This window comes from Phascolarctos cinereus, unplaced genomic scaffold (assembly GCF_003287225.1).
Source record: "Phascolarctos cinereus isolate Bilbo 61053 unplaced genomic scaffold, phaCin_HiC Scaffold_1;HRSCAF=81, whole genome shotgun sequence".
Taxonomy (NCBI): domain Eukaryota; kingdom Metazoa; phylum Chordata; class Mammalia; order Diprotodontia; family Phascolarctidae; genus Phascolarctos; species Phascolarctos cinereus.
Window position 1 is genome coordinate 218,530,592 of NW_027555514.1, and position 20,696 is coordinate 218,551,287.

General features: G+C 35.6%; 1 protein-coding gene across 1 annotated transcript; it reads left to right on the forward strand.

The window, feature by feature from the left end:
* The first annotated feature begins 12,944 nt into the window (after positions 1–12,944).
* On the forward strand, positions 12,945–13,934 carry LOC110203026 (olfactory receptor 6C3-like). The gene has a single exon (XM_020979458.1). It carries the CDS (start codon positions 12,996–12,998, stop codon positions 13,932–13,934), a length of 939 nt encoding a protein of 312 aa, XP_020835117.1. The 5' UTR covers positions 12,945–12,995.
* The last annotated feature ends 6,762 nt before the right edge of the window (positions 13,935–20,696 follow it).

Consider the following 20,696-nt stretch of genomic DNA (forward strand, 5'->3'; position numbering starts at 1 on the left):
TATTGTGCTATAAGTAATGATGAACAGGCTGACTTCAGAAAAACCTGGAAAGACTTATATGGTCTGATGGCGAGTGAAGTGAGCAGAATCAAGAGGACTTTGTACACAATAACAGCCATGTTATGCAATGACTAAGATTGTTAAACTGAATCCTTCTCAGCTTTACGAGGATCTAAGACATCTCCAATGGCCTCAGGATAGAAAATGCTGTCCACATCTGAAGAAAGAACTGTGGAAGTCGAATCGCTGTCACTTATTTTTACCTTCTGTTGAGTTTTGTTTCATCTTTCTGATGGTTCCTCCTATTGGTTTTAATGTTTACTTACAACTTCACTAATGTGAAAATATGTTTAATGGGTATGTAAATGTAAAGCCTATATCAGATTGTGGGACGTCTTGGTGGGGGGAAGGTAGGGGAAGAAAAATTTTCAACTCAAAAGCATATGGAAGTGATTGTTGATAAATCAAAATAAATTAACTAAAAAAAAGAGTTGGACACAACCGAACAACAAAGCAGCTCTAACAGAATTTTGTTGTTTTGTGAGGAATGAAAGTGAAGAATTCAGAGACTTGTATGAACTTTGATGTAGTGATGTAAGGAGAAGCATAAAAACAACATATGTGACTACAACAATGTAAAAAGAAAGAACAACACAATGAAACTGAATTTTATGTAATTACAATCATTAGATGGGATGAGAACAGAAAAGAGAAAATAAATCTCATTGAAAGGTGGGAGACTGTATAGAATTTTGTATCTGATAGTACTAGACATTTTACATGTGTGTTGGATGGTTTTGTTAAACTTTTTTTTTAATTTCCTCACAAGGGAAGACTTGCTAAGATTGGGTCAGGGGGAGGGGGAGAAGGTATTTTTGTAAACGAATGCGATGTAAAAGGCATCACTAAAACTTTAATAAACAATGATAGCTAACATTTGTATAGTGCTTACTATGTGCCAGGCACTATGCCAGCTGCTTTACTATTTATTATCTCATTTGATCCTTACAACAATTCTGAGGGATAGGTGTCATTAGTATACCCATTTTGTTGTGTTGTTCAGTAGTGTGTGACTCTGTGACTCAGTGACTCAGTTTAGGGTTTTCTTAGCAAAAACACTGAAGTCTTTGCCATTTCCTTCACCAGCTCATTTTATAGATGAGGAAACTGAGGCAAACAGAGGTTAAAGGACTTAAGGGTCCCACAACTAGTAAGTGTCTTGAGGCCGGATTTGAACTCAAGATGAACCTTCCTGACTCTAGGCCCAGCACTGTATTCATCTAGCTGCCTGTATTTGATCACCTAATCTCAAAAAGTCATTTATATTTTTTTGATACTGGTATTTGTATATCACCTGCATTTCTCAGGTATCCCCCTCCCGGACTGCTATGCCTAGAGATAAAGAATTTTTAGAAAGAGGAAAAAAAAAGAAATTCTATGAAACTAACCAATGCATGGCAAGTCTGGTGTTATATGTAACACTACAGAGCCACTGTTTCCCATTTCTGCAGAGAAGGTGTGCAGAGGTATCCCAACACTTAGCACAGTGCCTGGTATATAGTAGATACTTAATAAATGTTTATTGATCAATTTTTCATCTCCCTTCTTTGGGGTAAAGCTTGGTCATATTTTCCAGCATTCTGTTTCCATTCATTTTTCTTTCTTTTTGTTCTATTTACATAGTTGTTGCCATTTAATCTTTCTGGTTTCAGTTTCTCATCTATGAAATTAAAAATGTTGGCTTCCATTAAGTGTTCTCAATCTGGTTTCAGGGGCAAAAAAAAAATCATATTTCAATAAACTGGTTTCTGTTGTAAAAAAAAAAAGAAAAAGACAAGGCAAGCAACTCAATAGAGGTTATACATGTGCAGTTATGGAAAACACTTCCATAATAGACATGTTGTGAAAAAATAACTCTATTTCCCTTAACAGTATCCTGCACCCCCATTTATTCTATCCTTTTTTTTTACCCTGTCCTTCCTCAGAAGTGTTTGCTTCTGATTACCCCCTTTCCCAATCTTCCCTCCTCTCTATCATTCCCCTGCTGTCTAGTCCCCTTCCCTCCCTATTTTCCTGTAGGGTAAGACAGATTTCCATATCCAATTCAATTGTGTATGTTATTCCCTTCTTAAGCCAAATACTATGAGAATAAGATTCACTCATTCCCTCTCACCTTCCCCTATTTCCTCTCCACTGTAAGAGCCTTTTCTTTTCTGTTTTTTTGTTGTTGTGAGATAATTTATTCCGTTCTACCTCTCCCTTTCTTCTTCTCCTAGTATAATCCTCTCTCACCCCTTAATTTTATTCTCCAGAAATTACCCCCTAATCTTCAACTCACCCTGTGCCATCTATCTCTATCTATCTATCTATCTATCTATCTATCTATCTATCTATCCATATAATTTTCCCCCTGCAAGTACCCTAATACTGACAAAGGTCTCATGAGTTATAAATATCATCTTTCCATGCAGGAATGTAAACAGTTCAATCTTAATAAGTCTTTTATGATTTCTCTTTCCTGTTTACCTCTTCATGTTCCACTTGAGTCCTGTATTTGAAAGTCAAATTTTCTATTCAGCTCTGGTCTTTTCATCATGAATGCTTGAAAGTCCTCTATTTCACTGAATGAATATTTTTTCCCCTGAAAGATGATACTCAGTTTTTCTGGGTAGGTGATTTTTGGTTGTAATCCTGTCTCCTTTGCCCTCTGGAATATTATATTCCATGCCGGGCGGTCTTTTAATGTAGAAGCTGCTAAATCTTGTGTTATCCTGATTGTGTTTCCACAATACTTGAATTGTTTCTTTCTGGCAGCTTGTAATATTTTCTCCTTGACCTGGGAACTCTGGAGTTTGGCTACAATATTCCTAGGAGTTTTCCTTTGGGGATCTCTTTCAGGAGGAGATTGGTGGATTCTTTCAATTTCTATTTTGCCCTCTGGTTCTAAAATATCAGTGCAGTTTCCCTTCATAATTTCTTGAAAGATGATGTCTAGGCTGTTTTTTTGATCATGGCTTTCAGATAGTCCAATAATTTTTAAATTCTCTCTCCTGGATCTACTTTCAGGTCGGTTGTTTTTCCAATGAGATATTTCACATCGTCTTCTAGTTTTTCATTCTTTTGGATTTGTTTTACAGTGTCTTGATTTATCATAAGGTCACTACTTTCCAATTGCTCAATTCTAATTTTTAAGGAAGTATTTTCTTCAATATTCTTTTGGACCTCCTTTTCCATTTGGCCAATTTTCCTTTTTAGGGCATTCTTCTCCTCATTGGCTTTTTGGATCTCTTTTGCCATTTGGGTTAGGCTATTTTTTAAGGTGTTACTTTCTTCAGTATTTTTTTGGGTCTCCCTTAGCAAGCTGTTGACTTGTTTTTCATGATTTTCTTGCATCACTCTCATTTGTTTTCCCAGTTTTTCCTCTACTTCTCTTACTTGCTTCTCAAAATCCCTTTTGAGCTTTTCCAAGGACTGGGACCAATTCATATTTCTCTTGGAGGCTTTGGATGTAGGAGCTTTGACTTTGTTATGTTCTTCTGGTTCTATGTTTTGGTCTTCTTTGTCACCAAAGTAAGATAATATAGTCTGACCCTTTTTGCACTGCTTGTTCATGATCCCAGCCAGTTGCTTGAGTTTTAAACTCTTTGTTAAGGTAAGAGTCTGCTTCCAATGTGGAGAATGTACTGTCCCGAGCTTCGGGGGTATATACAGCTGTTTTCAGAGATACTTGTAGGGAACTGTAGGTTTTCAGTTCTTGCAAGGTGGTATGATAAGGAGTGAGGTGTTTATTCCTTTCCTGGCCTGTTCTCTGGTCTATTAGTGACCACAAGTACTCCTTTCTGTCCTGGAACTGTGAGGAAGGTTTCCTCTCCACAGCCACTACAAGCTCCACCACATCAGTGCTCCTCCTTGCCCCAGGACTGCTGTCCAGAACTGTGACACAGATCCAAGCACAGGCAAAGCAAAAGATTCCTGCCTTAGCACTTGCAAAGAGATCCCTGAAATCCTCCTCTGACCAGCCACTAGATTCCCCCTCAGTCTGTGGACCAGAAGCTCAGGTTGCAGCTGATGCCCTGGCGCCAGTGCTCTACGCTCTGGAACTGGCTTTGAGACCTAGCTCCTCTTTCACTGCAGAAACAGACTTTTCCCACTGACCTTCTAAGTTGTCTTTGGCATTCGTGGATTGAGGAGTCCGGAAACCAGCACAGCTGCCCGAGATTCAGTCCTCTGAGGCCTGCTCCAGGTTTGCTGTGGCCTGCACGCCCACACCACACTGTGCTCCTCTTACAGCACGGTGCAATATACCTTTCAGATCAATCATCCAGATTGTCTTGGGCTGGAAATTTGCTTCACTCTGTCTTTTTGTGGGTTCTGCTGCTTTAGAATTTGTTTAGAGCCATTTTTATAGGTATTTGGAGGGGTTTGGGGGAGAGCTCAAGCAAGTCACTGCTTTCACTCCACCATCTTAGCTCCACCTCTATCTTTCCCTTTCCACTGTAGAATCTTAGTTCTCTTTACCCTTTTTCCCTTTCTTAAAAACTACTTTAAATTTGCCTTTGCAAAACCTAAGGTATATGTCAGAATATGACTTAGTTCTTTTTCTTTTTCTTTCACATTAAAATGTCTAACAATTACAACTGTTGCTAGGGTTTCTATCATTTCCAACACAACAATTAGTCCCTCCCTGTGAATGAGAATCTGGTCAATAATAGAATTATTATTGACTCTTGCTAACTCCTATGCACTTCAAAGTATGAAAATGCTATTAAGATAAATCTAGAAGTTATTAGCTTCTCTATGTTAGACAGATTGAGAGCTCCAATAGATATCTAGATTACTGAAATCCTCTGTCACTAATGCCTCTGTGGCAGACTTTTTTCCCTCAAATTACTCATTAATTTCCTCTTTCTGTCCATGTCTTTTGTGTAGTATCATCCAATGACAAAATCATTTTTATTTTTCCCTTCATTGACCTTCACCCAAATGCTCTCTCCCATGCTTTCCCAACTGTCCCACTATAGATCTTGAATTTCCTCACATGAATGTGCCTTCTTAATATGTGAACACTACTCTCTTCCTCCCTATCTGTCCCTCACACTTATCTTGTTTCTTAAGTCAAAAGTATGTTCATTTAGAATCATATTTCAACCATGTCTTTTGTTCTATCAAACCTCAACAATATCTGTAGCATGAGGTCCCATTGGCCTCTTTGTGTTAGAGCCTCTAGTAATGTTCCTTTTTCTTTGTTGCCTAATCATTAGGCATTTGTGTAGAGACATTTTATTACTGGCTCCTCTCTTAGATTTTTGCCTGTTATGAACTAATGGGTATTTCATCTGAAATTCTTCCTTTATTGTGGCTGCTCTCTATGTTATCTAGATTGGTCCATACAGTAGCTATTTTTCTTTTTCCACGTTATCTTTTTTTCATTTAAAGGCCTTTTTGCAAGTCTCCTGATGAATTCCTTCTCACCAGTTTTTGGTAGATATAAACCATCCTTAGCCAGAAATCTGTTATTCTTATGGTCCAGAAATCCAAATCTAATTCCTAGACACCTCCTTCTTAGTCAGATGTTTTCTTCCCAAATCAGTTTGTTTCTTCTGTACCCCTTGTCTTCAATTGGAACAGTGAGGAAAATGTCATTTTTAACCCTGAGGTCTTATGGTTCTTGCCCAAGTTTTCAAAATCTTCAATATGATGTTTTACAACATTTCTTTTGGCAATATCTTTAGTGCTCATCTCTGAAAATGAATAGTAGTCTTCTGTATGAAGCCTTGTCCAGTGTGCCCCACTGCTAGTGCCTCCCCTTTCAAAATAGCTTGCATTTTTTATTTTTGTATTTATTTTTGTTTTTGTCAATTTTATTATATTTATACTGTATATATTTTTATGTGTGTTTGTCTTCTCCACTAAAATGTAAGCCCATTCTGAAAAGAGATTGTTTCATCCTCTATATTTGTATGCCAAAAACAGTGTCTAGCACATGGTAGGTGCTTAATAAGTACTAGTTAATTGATTGATTGATTAATATTTATATTCTCTGTTATAACTCGGATACATGCCCTGAGAGGACAGCAGACTTCTTTCCTTAATGAATCTCCTATCAGTTGAATGCTGAACATACTGCTGTTCACACATGTTTCTTTGATCTTTTCATTGTGTTTTGAAGAACAGCTATTATCCCAAGGAAACACATAAAAGTTGTAACTCTTAAAAGCACAGTTCAGCCATAGTTACTATTTTTAAAAGAGGATTGGAGGTATCTTACAATGAATGTAAGTATGTGATTATACAAAATTAGTTGCACTGGTGTACAAAGAAAAATAAAGTTGGAGATGAAAAACATTACCCAACAGCCTGATTTGTCCTCAAAGACTAAGCTAAAGTCCTGGAAGAATCAAAGAAAGAGATAAGAGTGATAGAGAAAAAAAAATGAGAAAGTCTGACATATGAGAGGACTGCACTGGGTCTGGGACCAAGACTGAGTTTCTCTCTCACCATGGTCAAAGACTTTTCCTACTGACCATCTAAGTTGTCTTTGGTGTTTGTGGGTTAAGAAGTCTAGAAATGGTCAAGGCTGCCCATAATTCACTCCTCTGAGGCCTGATCCAGGCTCACTGAGGCCTGGTCTTTGGCTGTACACCCACTTTGAATGGCGTTTCTCTCCCAGCCCGACATGATATACCTTTCAGATCAACTCTCCAGGTTGTCTTGGGCTGGAAACTTGTTTCATTCTATCTTTGTGTGGGTTCTCCTGCTCTAGAATTTGTTTAAAGACATTTTTACAGGTATTTCAGGGGGTTGGGGGAGAGCTCAAGCAAGTTATTGCTTTTACTTCACCAAGTTGGCTCTGCTCCCCTTTTTCCTACTTATTAGAGATAAGTATGATTCTTTTTAAGGGGATTCATAAGAGGGCATGACAGGCTAGGCAAGGAGGCACATTCTTATAATCTAAATTACTGAGGAGGTTGGCGCTGGAATGGATTTCTTGAATCATTAATATGGATAACCCCCAAAAGTGAGAGTGGAATGGCTACCAGGTTTCCTACAGAAGGGCAAATTGACCCAGGTTGTAAATGGAGTACATCAAAGCTATAGTGCCAATCAATAGTGGGATTAGATATATGAATGCTGTTCCAATTCCAGCCTGGGCAAGAAGGGGAAAATGGAGAGTGACAGAGAGACAGAGAGAGAGAGAGAAGACAAGAAGAGAAGACAGAGATCAGATTCATAAAAATGCCTCTCCATCCCTCCCTCCCTCTCTGTGTCTCTCTCTGTCTCTGTGCATGTGTGATTCTATCTGTCTGTCCGCCACCATCATAAGGATACAATGAGAAAATATTTGTAAAGCTCTTTAGAAACATATCTGTCACTTAGAAAGAATGTCAAATGATACATAATTGACAGACTGGTGGAATTTAGTTTTTTGTATCAATTATCACTTTAGATGGCAAAGAAATCCTTGCCCTGCAGTATAATCAAATAAGGGTACCAGGATGTTGAGAAGCCTTGAAAACACGTTGGGAAAATGATTTACAGGAGACATGGCAGGTGTCTGCAAATATTTGAAGCATTTTTATATAGAAGAAAGACTTATCCTTCTTCATCCCTAGAATGCACAAATTAAGAGCAGAAATGGAATGGAATGCCTTGGGTATGTTGAGCTCACTGACACTGGATACTTCCAAGCAGAGGGTAGATGGTAACATGCTGGTTATGTCTCAGACAAGTTCAGAGGACCTTTGAAGTCCTCACTAAGGCCATGTGCTACAGGACAGGGAAGTTTAAATTGGAAAGGATTACTGAATGGAGTGTGGACATAGTAGCTAAAAGTATCAGCAAACATCAATCAATTAATCAGTAAGAATTTATTTAGTATTTTATTTCAGTTATATTAGGATTTAAATATACTTTTTGTTTGGATTGGCATGAGATTTTTTTCCCCTACTGTTTTTATGGGAAAATATCTTCTAAGTTCAAGACAGAAATAACTTTTTTTTCTATTATACTCAACATTTTCAAAAATCATTATTTGAAATTGTTTTATAAGTTTCAGTTTTCTATCAGCAGAATATATGTATTGGCCATTGTTAAGCTGCCTGGTAGAAGTGGTGAAAATACCGGTTTTTAAGAGTTATTGGATCTGCTGCAAACCAAAATTTGTAAAAAGATACACTTGGTATATCTTTAGGTCTAGGTCACTGTGTGCCTGAAGCACTCAAACCAGTAAATTAAATACAACTTCTCCATTCCAAAGTAATAGTTTACCTTATTGACAGCTTATCTTATAATAGTTGTCTTAATTTATTTCGTGCAAAAGCTTTGCAATTTGTTGTAATCAAAACAAGAACTATATACTTTCCATAATGCTGTGTTTGTATGTATATATATATATTTTTTAGTGAAGAAAAATACAAACACTTAAACTGCCTTTGAAGTAAGGTTAAAAGTGGGGAAATCTCTCACTATTATATAGGACTGTTATCATTTACAACATGGAGTGAAATAGGGGACAGAATGATGAAACTATAAAAATTCACAGCTCCTCCTAAATTTTGTCTTATAGGTTCACTTTATCACTTTGGGAAATCCAAGAATGTTAGTGCACAATTTGTCCAAATATTATAAAAACATTCCAAACAATTATCTAGTAATTATCCAAGATTAATTTTTCTTCCCACTGATGACTTTGAAGAGAAAAGATTATAACTTAATATATATTAAAATAATATGTAAGCTTTTCCAGGAGGTCTTTCTTCCTTCCTTCCTTCCTTCCGTCCTTCCTTCCTTCCTTCCTTCCTTCCTTCCTTTCTTCCTTCCTTCCTTCCTTCCTTCCTTCCTTCCTTTTCTCCTCCTTTCTTTCTTTCCTTCCTTCCTTCTTTTTTCCCTTACTTCTTTCCTGTCTTGTTATTTCTACTACCTAATACAGTATATACTTATTGAATATACTTATTGAATAAGAAAGCTATGCTGAAGGCCAAGAATTACAGAAAGAACCAATGATTGCTACAGTAATCCAGTCTTGTTATTTGTATTTGATAATGTGAGATGATGCCATGTTAAAATCTACAATCTTACAGGAATGCTCATTAAGAAAGTAATCCCAGAATGGTCATGTAAAAGCCTTAAAGAAGTATGTAAGAAGCATCTATGAAAAAAATGAGGAAGGAGGAATGGATTTTAAAATAGGAATTACAGCTGAGATTTCTCCTTCATTCACAGTTTAGTGAGAAAGATCCAATATAGAAAAATAGGAAATGAGATGTTGAGACACCAAAAGACATTCCAGTATCCCCTCATGGTGTTAAATAGCAGAGCTCTCTCCTAGAGGTGGCCTGTCACGAGAGAGTTCAGTTCACATTCTCCCTGGAGTTCAGAGAAAATATTATTTGAAGAATATGTGAAGTAACCCACATTGGAAAGCCAATTTCTTGATCAATTGCCCTGACATTTATCTGCATGCTTTTATAAGGTCTCTCTCAGTTGTATCTGTGATCCTTATTCCTTAACAATTCTTATAAAAAATCTCATAGTAAGAGGACCATATCATAGATTTATTCATATTGTGAATGTCTCTTTTTGACAGATTTTGTTTACTTTTCTGAATGAATTCCTCAGAGCCCACAGCAAAGAGAATAGATTAAAAATGTGAATTGCTCATTGCCCCAAAAAGTTGGAAGCAATTTACCTTCTACATAATTGTTTTTTAGAAATATACCTAAAATTTGGTAGAATATGTCCTAGAATTTCAGTGTGTAAAATTTAATAGGATCTGAAATCCGGGATAGTATTTGGGTAGAGAAAAACAAAATTGACTATGAAATAATTTTTTTTTATAATCGGGATGAAGATTAGAGATAGAGTTCTTTATCATAGTTAAAACATCTATGTATATGAGTGACCCCTTTGGGGAAGATGAGATACAACTTAATTATGTGAAAGTTAAAAGCAATGCCTGCTCTTACAGAGGAATATTGGATTTCATCTCAGTTTTAAAGTAATTTGCACAGGATACCCAGGATTCAACTTTTGGCTGAAATCACCAAAACTGTCCAAAAGTGAGTAATATTGGCCGATGAAGATCACTATAGCATTTTTTTTTTTTACTTTCTGGTTACTTTTTTAATTTTTTGCTATAATTTTTAATATGTATGATTCATGGGGTTTTGGACCTAATCTTTTCCAAGCTTGCATATTAGGTACAATACGAGAAACAACTTTAAGTCCTGAGTTGTCATTTTGATTCTCCAGCTTAACATTTTAACCTTTGACAGGAAATGTGGTTATTACCGATGTGGTCCTGCAGTATCTGGAACTTTTAAGCTATTGGGTTATTAGGAGAGATTGCATTGTAGCTCCTTTCTTAAGAGACTCTATCAGTAAAACCTGAGGATGGGGAGGTACTGTGTGGAAGATAACACAGCTGTTCTTAGGAAGAGAAAGATATTTCTCCAGATTCGGATTTTTTTGAGAAAATATTTTAAATGACCTTAATTTAAGTCATTCATATAAAAGCTAATTACGGTCTCCTAGGGAAGTGAATTTTCATTTAATCGTGGAGCAGAGTCAGAAAATTAATTTTAGGTAGGAACAATATTTGGATTTATCATTGACCAAAACACAGGAATAACAGGAGTTTTGCAGTTTTAGGTAACATTCTGAGAAAAAGAGAGATAATGTCTGGAAGAAGAAGTAAATGGTGAGGGAAAAGAAATGTGTTGCCCTTGTGTCTGTCTTTAGTTTCTGTCATCATTTATTGAGCTATTCTGAGAAAGTAGATAGCCATCTTCACATAAGAAATTCTTAAGCACCTTTGTGAAATAAGAAGTCAGGACAATGCCTTCAGATTTGACCAATTGTTAATTAGGGTACCTTTAAATGAGAATTGTGCATTTTAAGCATCAATGCCATAAGACTTGAAGATTTAAAAAAAAAACTGGTTGATATTGTTTCTGTTCACAGAATATCATTGGAAATAAACTAACAAGCTGTATTCTGTAATATTAATGATTAAATGATGAAAATTCAAGTACCAATATTTTTAGACAGTGATTCCTTTCACATAAGGGAAGAGTAATCTCAGATAACAAATACAGACTTGATTGAAGTGCTATATTAAACTTGGCTTCAGCTTTTCACCTAATTACATATTCAGGAACATTCAAAGGTTGAAAGATAAAATATTATTAATGCTCCATATTAAATAAGGGATGTAAATTTGAAGAGAAGGTATATATGCTTTTTTAAAAGTTGTGAATTAACAGATTTTATAGCACTTTTTTCAGTTTATTTGAGAAAGTGGAAGGTTTTTTTATGCACCAACTTTAAATGTTAAATAAACAGTCTACTAAATGTTCCAGAATTGTTTCTCATTTCACTATTTTAATCTTTATAGTTTGTATGTAATTTTTTCTGTGACTAGACAAGAGGAAATTGTTAAATTTCTAGATGACTACTGTTCTTCATATGTTTGAAAATATAAAGAATAATAGCTTCTTATTACATTTTAAATAAGAAAAAAAATTTAGTAAAAAAATAAGCAGTATTAGATGTATGAATAAAATATTCACACAAGATAAGTTTGTCTATAAACTCATGAAAAGTCCCCACTTTTGAATTATAAACTCTTCTAATCACAACATTGTGATTCTTACCATTTTACTTACCCCTGTAAGCCTTAGTTTCCTCACCTGTAAAATGAGGCTAATAATATTTGGGATACCCAACTCAAGAAGTTGTTATGGAAAAAAATCTTTGAACCTTAAGTTGACACAATGTAAAAAAGTTATCTTGAAAGATTTCACAAGTTGGAATTCTGGGACCAAACCTTATATAAAAGATTAAAATTAATAGGAATCAAGTTAAAGTCCTATACATGAGAAGGGAATAAGCACTTATTAAGTGCTACTGTGTGTTACATGCTATGCAAGTACTTTATAAAAATCAACTTTAGAAGTTCAAAATAGAGGTGTTACCAGACAAGAGTTTTTTTCTGAAAATAATGGGTTTGTGATGGGCATGGGATAGAGAACTCCAAACTCAACTTGTAAGTTTATGATATTGTAGCCAAGAAAAGTTCATGTGATTTCAGTCTTTCTTAGCAGTGGCATATAATCAAAGACCAGGGAGATGGTAAAGCTACCTTACTATGTGCTGTTTAGACCACATTTGGATTACTATGTTTAGTTGTGGGTGAAACACTTTAGGATTTGCAAACTGGTGACTAAGTTACATACCCAGAGGAGTGTGACTAGGATGGTGAAAGGCTTTAAGACCATGCCATATGAAGATTGGTTAAAGTTAATAGGAACATTTAGTCTCAATAACAGCACACTCAGAGGGGGACAGGACAGCTATCTCCAAGTATTTGAGGAACTATCATGTGAACATCTAGGTGGCACAGTGGATAAAACTCCAAGACTGGAGTCAGGAAGCCATTTGTTCAAATCTGGCCTCACACACTAGCTATGTGACCTTGGACAAGTCATGTAATCTTGTTTGCTTCAGTTTCCTCATCTTTAAAATGAACTGCAGAGGGAAATGGCTAACCACTGCCGTGTCTTTGCCAAGAAAACACCAAATGGATTCACGAAGAGTTGGACACAACTAAACAACATGAAAGAGAAATTGTTCACTTGTTCTGCTTGGTATATATGTCTGGGGAAGAGTCAGTGACTTGGGAACAAAGATAAAAATTGTAGAAAGGCAGGCTTTTCATACAAGGAAGAACTTCCTAACAATTAATAACTGTCCAAAATTGGAATCGACTTCCTTGGCATGTAGTGGGTTCTTATTCACTAGAATTATCAAAACACATGCTGAATGTTTACTTCTCTATTACATTGTAGATTGGATTCTTGCTGTAATAGGTGGTTCTTATTTTTTTTTAATTTTAATATCTAGTTCTGCTGTAGGTAAGTCTTTTATTTCCACTTGTCCTCATTCTGCTTTCTCATTTTCACCAGAAGGTCTTATATTTAGAAGATGAAACAAAAATGAAAAACCATTCAGTGATCACAGAGTTCATCCTCTGGGGACTTTCAGATGACCCCAAACTGAAGGTTGTGATTTTTCTCTTTCTGTTTATAACCTATATCTTAAGTATTACTGGAAATGTGACCATCATCACCCTGACACTGGTGGATCCCCACCTGCAGACACCCATGTATTTCTTCCTCCGGAATTTTGCTTTCCTAGAAGTCTCATTCACTACTGTTTGCATTCCTCGATTCCTGAGCACCATTATTACTGGAAACAAAACCATTTCTTTTGACAACTGTGCAGCTCAGTTGTTCTTTTTCATTTTTATGGGGGTAACTGAATTTTATCTACTTACAGCCATGTCCTATGATCGCTATGTTGCTATCTGCAAGCCTCTGCATTATACAACCATCATGAGCTATAAAGTCTGCATCTTGCTTGTCCTCTGTTCTTGGCTGGGAGGATTCTTGACCATTTTCCCACCACTTATGCTTCTTCTGCAGCTTGATTACTGTGGATCCAATGTCATTGATCACTTTTCCTGTGACTTTTTCCCTCTCTTACAACTCTCTTGTTCAGACACACAGTTCTTAGAAGTCATCAGTTTTTATTTTGCTTTGGTAACTCTGCTATTTACTTTGGCATTAGTGATTCTATCCTATATGTTTATCATTAGGACAATTTCGAGAATCCCTTCTGCTAGCCAGAGAAAAAAAGCCTTTTCCACTTGTTCCTCTCACATGATTGTCATTTCTATCTCCTATGGCAGCTGCATCTTCATGTATGTGAACCCCTCAGCAAAAGAAAGAGCATCATTGACCAAAGGAGTAGCTATTCTCAATACTTCAGTTGCTCCCATGCTGAACCCTTTCATTTATACCCTAAGGAACCAGCAAGTAAAACAAGCCTTCAAGGATGTTGTTCAAAAGGTAGTGCTATTCTCAAGAAGGTAAAATGCTGTATTGTCATCAGTTTGACGTTCAGAAGTGTTTAATAGTGTGGCAGGTGTGGATCACCTGTTTCAAATCACTATTTCCCCTCATTATTGTTGATTTTATATTTTCCAACTTCTTTCTCAAAGTTCCATTAATACATCTTTTCCCATTCTGTATTACATGACTAAGACCTGCTCATGGTCACAATGGAAAGACTGGCTCCTACTTTAAACTTTTTTCAAAATCTTACCTATCCATGTCATGTAGGTTGAAGTGAAATTGGCAGATTTTTGTCCGCAAATGAAAATCCTTGTTTGTTTTTTTTTTGATTGAAGATTCTATATGATGTTTAATGTACAGGTGTGTTTAATGTTTAACTTAATGTACAGATTCAAGTATAAATTTCTGATTATCTCATTGAAATGAAAAAGAAATGCTTTTGTATTCCTGTTGGAGAGTAATAATAATAATATAAATAACTCTCATTTATATAACACTTTAAAATTTGGAAAGCATCTTACATACATTAACTTATTTAATTCTCACTACCACTTTGGAAAGGTAGGTACTATTATTATCTTCATTTTCCAGATGAGAACACTAAGGTTCAGAAAGGTCAAATGACTTGCCCAAACTCACACCTAATCAGCATGTTAGAAAGGATTCAAACTCAGGTCTTCTGACTCTAAGTCCTTTGCTCTATCCGTTGCCTCTCCTAGTTTCCTATATGCCTTCACTTTAGAAACATTAAACTATAAACTATATGAGGACATGGTCTGAATCTCTCCCCCTTCAGTATTTGGTATACCTTACTAGTTTGTAGGCAACTAATAAATACTACTAATTATAATTCTAAGTAATTAACAGTAATTATATTCCATATATCTATTTCTTCCTCTCCCATTATTCAACCTCTGCCCTAGTTCAGATAGTTGTCATCTGTCACTTGGATTATCATAAGAACTTTGTAATTGGTCTCCCTGCCTCTAGTCTCTCACTTCTCCAATTCATCTTCCATATAGCTTCCAAACTGATATTCTTAAAACACACATCTGAAAACAGGATGTAACAATCTTCAGTGGCTTTCTGTTGCCTCTAGGTTAAGATAACAAATTTCTGATTTCACATCCACGTACACAACGTTTCCAGTTTCATTTCATATTATTCTCCAGTCTACCAACTATTCCCCTATACAACATTCTATCTCTTGTCTTAATGCTTTTACACAAATATTCTCCCCTTTCTGGAATCTACTACCCTCATATTTTACCTTATAGAATTCCTAGCTTTGTTTATATCATAGCTCTAATGCCACCTATATTGACCTTTCCTGATCTCCCAGGTTATGAATCAGTCAATAATCAATCAGAAAGCATTTATTAGGCATTTACTACGTGGAAGGTACATACTTTGGACTCATAATGAGAACACAACAGTCATCGGAAAAAACCCTCATGTTGGAAAAGATTGAAGGCAAAAGGAGAAGGGGAGAGCAGAGGACAAGATGGATAGACAGTGTCATGGAAGCAATGAACATGAGCTTGAATAGTCTTTAGGAGATAGTGGAAGATAGAAAGGCCTGGTATGCTATGGAACATGGGGTTGTGAAAAGCTGGACATGACTGAATACCAGGAATGATGTTGGGATCTGGGAATAATAAAACAAAACAAACAAATAATCTTTCCTTTTAAGGACCTTATGTTCTCTATGATGGACATTTATACTATAACAATAACATTGTACTCTGGCCAATGAAATGATCAACCATGACTCCAGAGGAATGGTGATGAACCACGCTATCTACCTCCTGAAAAATTTGCTTTTTGAATAAAACAGTGTCATTCTTCACTCATGAAAAAAAAATCAAAGTTGGACTTCTTTGGTGTCTGTTTTTTTTAAGGCAATTGGGGTTAAGTGACTTGCCCTGGGTCACACGGCTAGTAAGTATCAAGTGTTTGGTCTGAGGCCGGATTTGAACTGGGGTCCTCCTGACTTCAGGGCTGGTGCTCTATCCACTGTACCACCTAGCTGCCCCGTTCTTGGTTTTTTTGTCTTTTTGTTGTTGTTGTACTTCTTTGGAATGAAATAGTCCATATTTTATTCTAAAAATTTTTTAAAATTACAAAAAAATTCAAAAATTCATTTTTTTTCTTCCTATGACTTTCACTTGTTGAGAATGAAAAAGAAAAACAAAATTCTTATAACTAGTATCTAAAGGGAAGCAAAACAAATTGACCATGTCTCAATTGGCATCTTGAATAGACCACTTCTCTGTCAAGAGGTAGCATGGTTCATCATCAGTCCTCTGGAATCATGGTTGGTCATTGTAGTGATCTAAGATTTTAAGTTTTTAATGTCGTTTATCTTCTTAAAAATTTTTCAAAGTTGTTTATTTTTATAATGCTGTTGTTACTGTATTAATTGTTCTCCATATTCTACTAACTTCACTTGGTATTGGTTCATATGGAGTTTCCCATATTTAATGGAAATTGTCACTTTCCTAATTTCTTGTAGTATAATAGTATTTCATTATGTTTACATAACATAATTTGCTCAGTAATTCCTCAATTTATGGGTACCCTATTACTTTCCACTTCCTTCACACTAGAACAAGAATGACTTTAAGTATTTTTGTTCCCATGGGTCCTTTTCCTTTGTAATCTCTTTGGTGCATAGGTCTAATAGTGCTCTTACTAGATTAGAGGTACAATTTAGAGGCTTTTGGGCATAGTTCAATTGCTTTTCAGAATGAAGGAGGAAGTCACAGATCCACCAACAATGCATTAATACACTTGTAGGGTTATTTTAGGGGATGTTGTGCATTGAGATATCAAGAAAATACAAGGATGGGGCAAAATTTACAAAGGAAATAATATAGAAATCAAAAATTAAAGGGAGGGAAAATCAAGTGCTTCATAAACTTTAACCTCATGAGAATATGAAGGAATAATGAAAAAAAATAAGAAAATAGAAATAAGAAAATAAAATTCAGAATAGACTGAAAGGGAAAAGAAATACTGATAATAAGAAATCAGAGAAAAGCATCTTGTAAAAGGACACAGGAAAAATAAATTACTTTCACAGAAAGATGGGAAGTGAAAATGGGAGACAAAATTTTCAATCAATCACTTAACTAATTTAATAAAAAGAAGGGAAAAAATGAAATAGAAATTTTCATAAAAAGAAATAAGAAGGTTGATAATTTAAGGAAAATTTAAAAATTGAGATAGAACAGGAAAGCTAGAAGGTGGAAGGAGAAGCAAGCCTTGGGGAATAAACTAGCATCAAAGTACTTAACAGAACGTTATTGAAGAAAGAAAATATTGACTCTAAAAAGGATTAAAGTTGAAGAAACTGAGGCACAGAGAGCTTAATGATCTGCCCATGCTAACAGAGGTACTATCAGAGCTGGGATTTGAATTCAGAGTCTTATGATTCAAGATTAATTCTATCCTAACTATACTAAGGTACTACTTTCTCATCAGTATTTGTTCAAATTATTGAACTAAAATATATGTAATTTTATGCAGTGAAATTAAACCATCAATGCACTTTTTCTTAGGAAAACAAAAGAAATATTTATATGAAAAGTCAAAAAATAAATTCAAGATGCAATATAAATACTAATGTTACCTCTGATAGCAAATGTTTGTTAGTCAAGTATTCACATTAGAGATGCTTGAATTTTGGTAGCATAGCAAAGGGGGAGGTCCTTAATATCACTTTTAATCATCTAACTTGACTAGAAGATTTTTTAGGAATAAAATTAGAACCTCTACAAAAGCAGTAGGCTTCAGCAATCAGTGGTGCTTGTGTTATATCCATAACTACTGAAAATGTGGGGATTTCTCAAGATTATTAAATAAGTGTTCTTTGAGGGCTCACTGCAATAACTGGAAATGAAGAGTAATACATCTCTCCTATTATATTTCTTGCATTTTGCTGCAATTGACTTTTAAATAAGTGGCTGAGGGGTGTGTGTTTGTGTGTGTGTGTGTGTGTGTGTGTATGAGAGACAGAGAAAGAGAGAGAGAGACAGAGAGAGAGAGAGAGAGAGAGAGAGAGAGAGAGAGAGAGAGAGAGAGAGAGAGAGAGAGAGAGAGATGTGACAAGAGAAAGGAATCTATGGAAAGAACTTCTGAAATTTTAAAGAGGTTTGTTGAAGAATGTTTACGTCCACTGGAGACTGAGTTGATATCGTTCCTCAGGCCTTTGTTTAGAGTTGAGTTTGTACTATCTATCTGGCCATCACAGTGGCCTGTATTCTCCAATCAGCTCATAGGAAAGTGGTAGTTCACTCCTTTTAGGTATTGAAGCAACCAAAAAGGTTAATGGGATGAGTAGGACCATAGAAGAAGTGAGAGTATCAAAGATGACTCATTAGCTTTCCCTTTTTATTCAGAAGACTCTGTATTTGGACTATTTATCTGATGTTTGAGTTTTAAATTCCCAAAAGATTTTAGGTAGTGATAAGATGAGTAGTATGTCAGGTAGAGGATTAGAATATTCATTTCTCTTATTTCCAATCATAACTTAAAAAGAGGATTGAAAAACAGAATTATGTTAAAGAATTCAAGCTTTAGAAGGAATCTCAGCATCCATAAACCCCAGACAAAAGGAATCCCTGCTCTAACAGCACTAATAGTGGTCAATCAGCCTTTGCTTGAAGACTTCCAAGGAGAGAGAACTTACCTTCTCTCTTGGAAGTCTATTATTTCATTTTTTTAGAATTCTAACATTTCATTTTTTATCAATTTATTTTGAATTATCAACATCCAATTCCATAAGGTTTTGATTTTTAAATTTTTCTTCCCCACCTCCCTCCCCTAGATGGCGTGCAACAATCTGATATAGGATATCCATATACATTCCTATTGAACATATTTTCACATTAGTGATGTTGTAAGTAAGAATTAGAACCACCAGAGGAACCACCAGAAAGAGGAAACAAAACAAAATAGTAAATAGTATGCTTCGATCTACATTCAAACTCCATAGTTCTTTCTTCTTTGTGGATAGCATTTTCCATTATGAGGCCTTTGGAGATGTCTTACATCCTTGTATTGCTGAGAAGGGTGAAATTTACCAATATTAGTCATCCCACAACATGGCTGTTATTGTGTACAATGTTCTCTTAGTTCTGCTCACTTCACTCAGTAGTAGAACATACAAGTTTTTCCAGGTTTTTCTGTTCATCATTTCTTATAGCACAATAGTATTCCATTGCATTCATATACCACAACTTGTTCAGCCATTCCCCAATTGATGGGCATCCTCTCAATTTCCAATTCTTTGCCACCACAAAAAGAGCTGCTTTAAATACCTTTGTAGATGTGGGTCGTTTTCCCATTTGTATGATCTCTCTGGATATAGCCATAGAAGTCATATTTCTGGGTCCAAGGGTATGCATTTTTATAGCCCTTTGGGCATAGTTCCAAATTGTTCTCCAAAATGGCTGGATCATTTCACAACTCCACCAACAATGCATTAATGTTCCAATTTTCCCATCTTCTCCAACATTTATCATTTTCTTGTTTTGTCATCTTGGCCAATCTGATAGATGTGATGTGTTACCTCAGAGTCATTTTGATTTGCATTTCTCTAATCAATAGTAATTTAGAGCATTTTTTCATAGGACTATAGATGACTTCAATTTTTTCATCTGAGAACTGCCTGTTCATTTCCTGTGACCATTTATCAATTGTGGAATAACTTGTATTCTTATAAATTTAACTTAATTCCCTATATATTTAAGAAATGAGGCCCTTATCAGAGAGACTGGTTGTAAAAATTATTTCCCAATTTTCTACTTTTCTTCTAATCTTGGTTGCATTGGCTTTGTGCAAAAACTTTTCAGTTTAATGTAATCAAAGTTATCCATTTTGCTTTTTGTAATGTTCTCTATGTTTTGTTTGGTCATGAATTCTTCTGTTCTCCATAAATCTGATAGGTAAACTATTCTTTGCTCTCCCCAGTTTTGCTTAGAGTATCAGTACTTCTATCTAAACCATTAACCCATTTTTACTTTATTTTGGTATATGGTGTGAGATTTTGATCTATGCCTAGTTTCTGCTATACTCTTTTCAAGTTTTCCCAGTGTTTTTTTTCAAAGAGTGAGTTTTTATCCCAGAAGCTGGGGTCCTTGGGCTTATCAAAAGTAAATTATTATAGTCAACTACTACTGTGTCTTGCTTACCTAACCTATTCAGCTGATTCACTACTTAACTCCTCTCTTGGAAGTCTATACTTTCATTTTTTGACAACCCTCATTGTTAGGGAAGTTTTCATGATATCAAGCCTAAATTTACTTTTTTTTTTCAACTTCTACACCTGGTTCTCTATTCTGGGGTGAAAAAGAACAATTCTAACCTCTCCTCCAAATGACATCTATCATATTTCCCATTAATATTTTCTTATTTTGGCCAAACACAACCTCCCCACCCCGTTCATTCAATGGGTCTTCATATGGTACGGACTCAAGATCCTTCATCTTCCTGGTTGTCCTCCCATGAAAGCTATACATTTAGCAGTGTCTTTAAATTGTGGTGCCACGATGAAGCACAATACTCCAGATGAGATTTGATGAAGTCTTAGTATAGAGAGGGTATCAACTTTTTTCAGGAAGTTATTTTTCTCTTACTGAAGGCAACATAGTTTAAGTAGCATTGTTGGCTATCACCCCATAGTACTAACTCATCTTAATTTGTAGTCCACTGAAGCCCTTAAGTCTTTTTCTGAACTGCTGTATAACCTCTCTCTCCCCTTCCCAGTATTTGTGA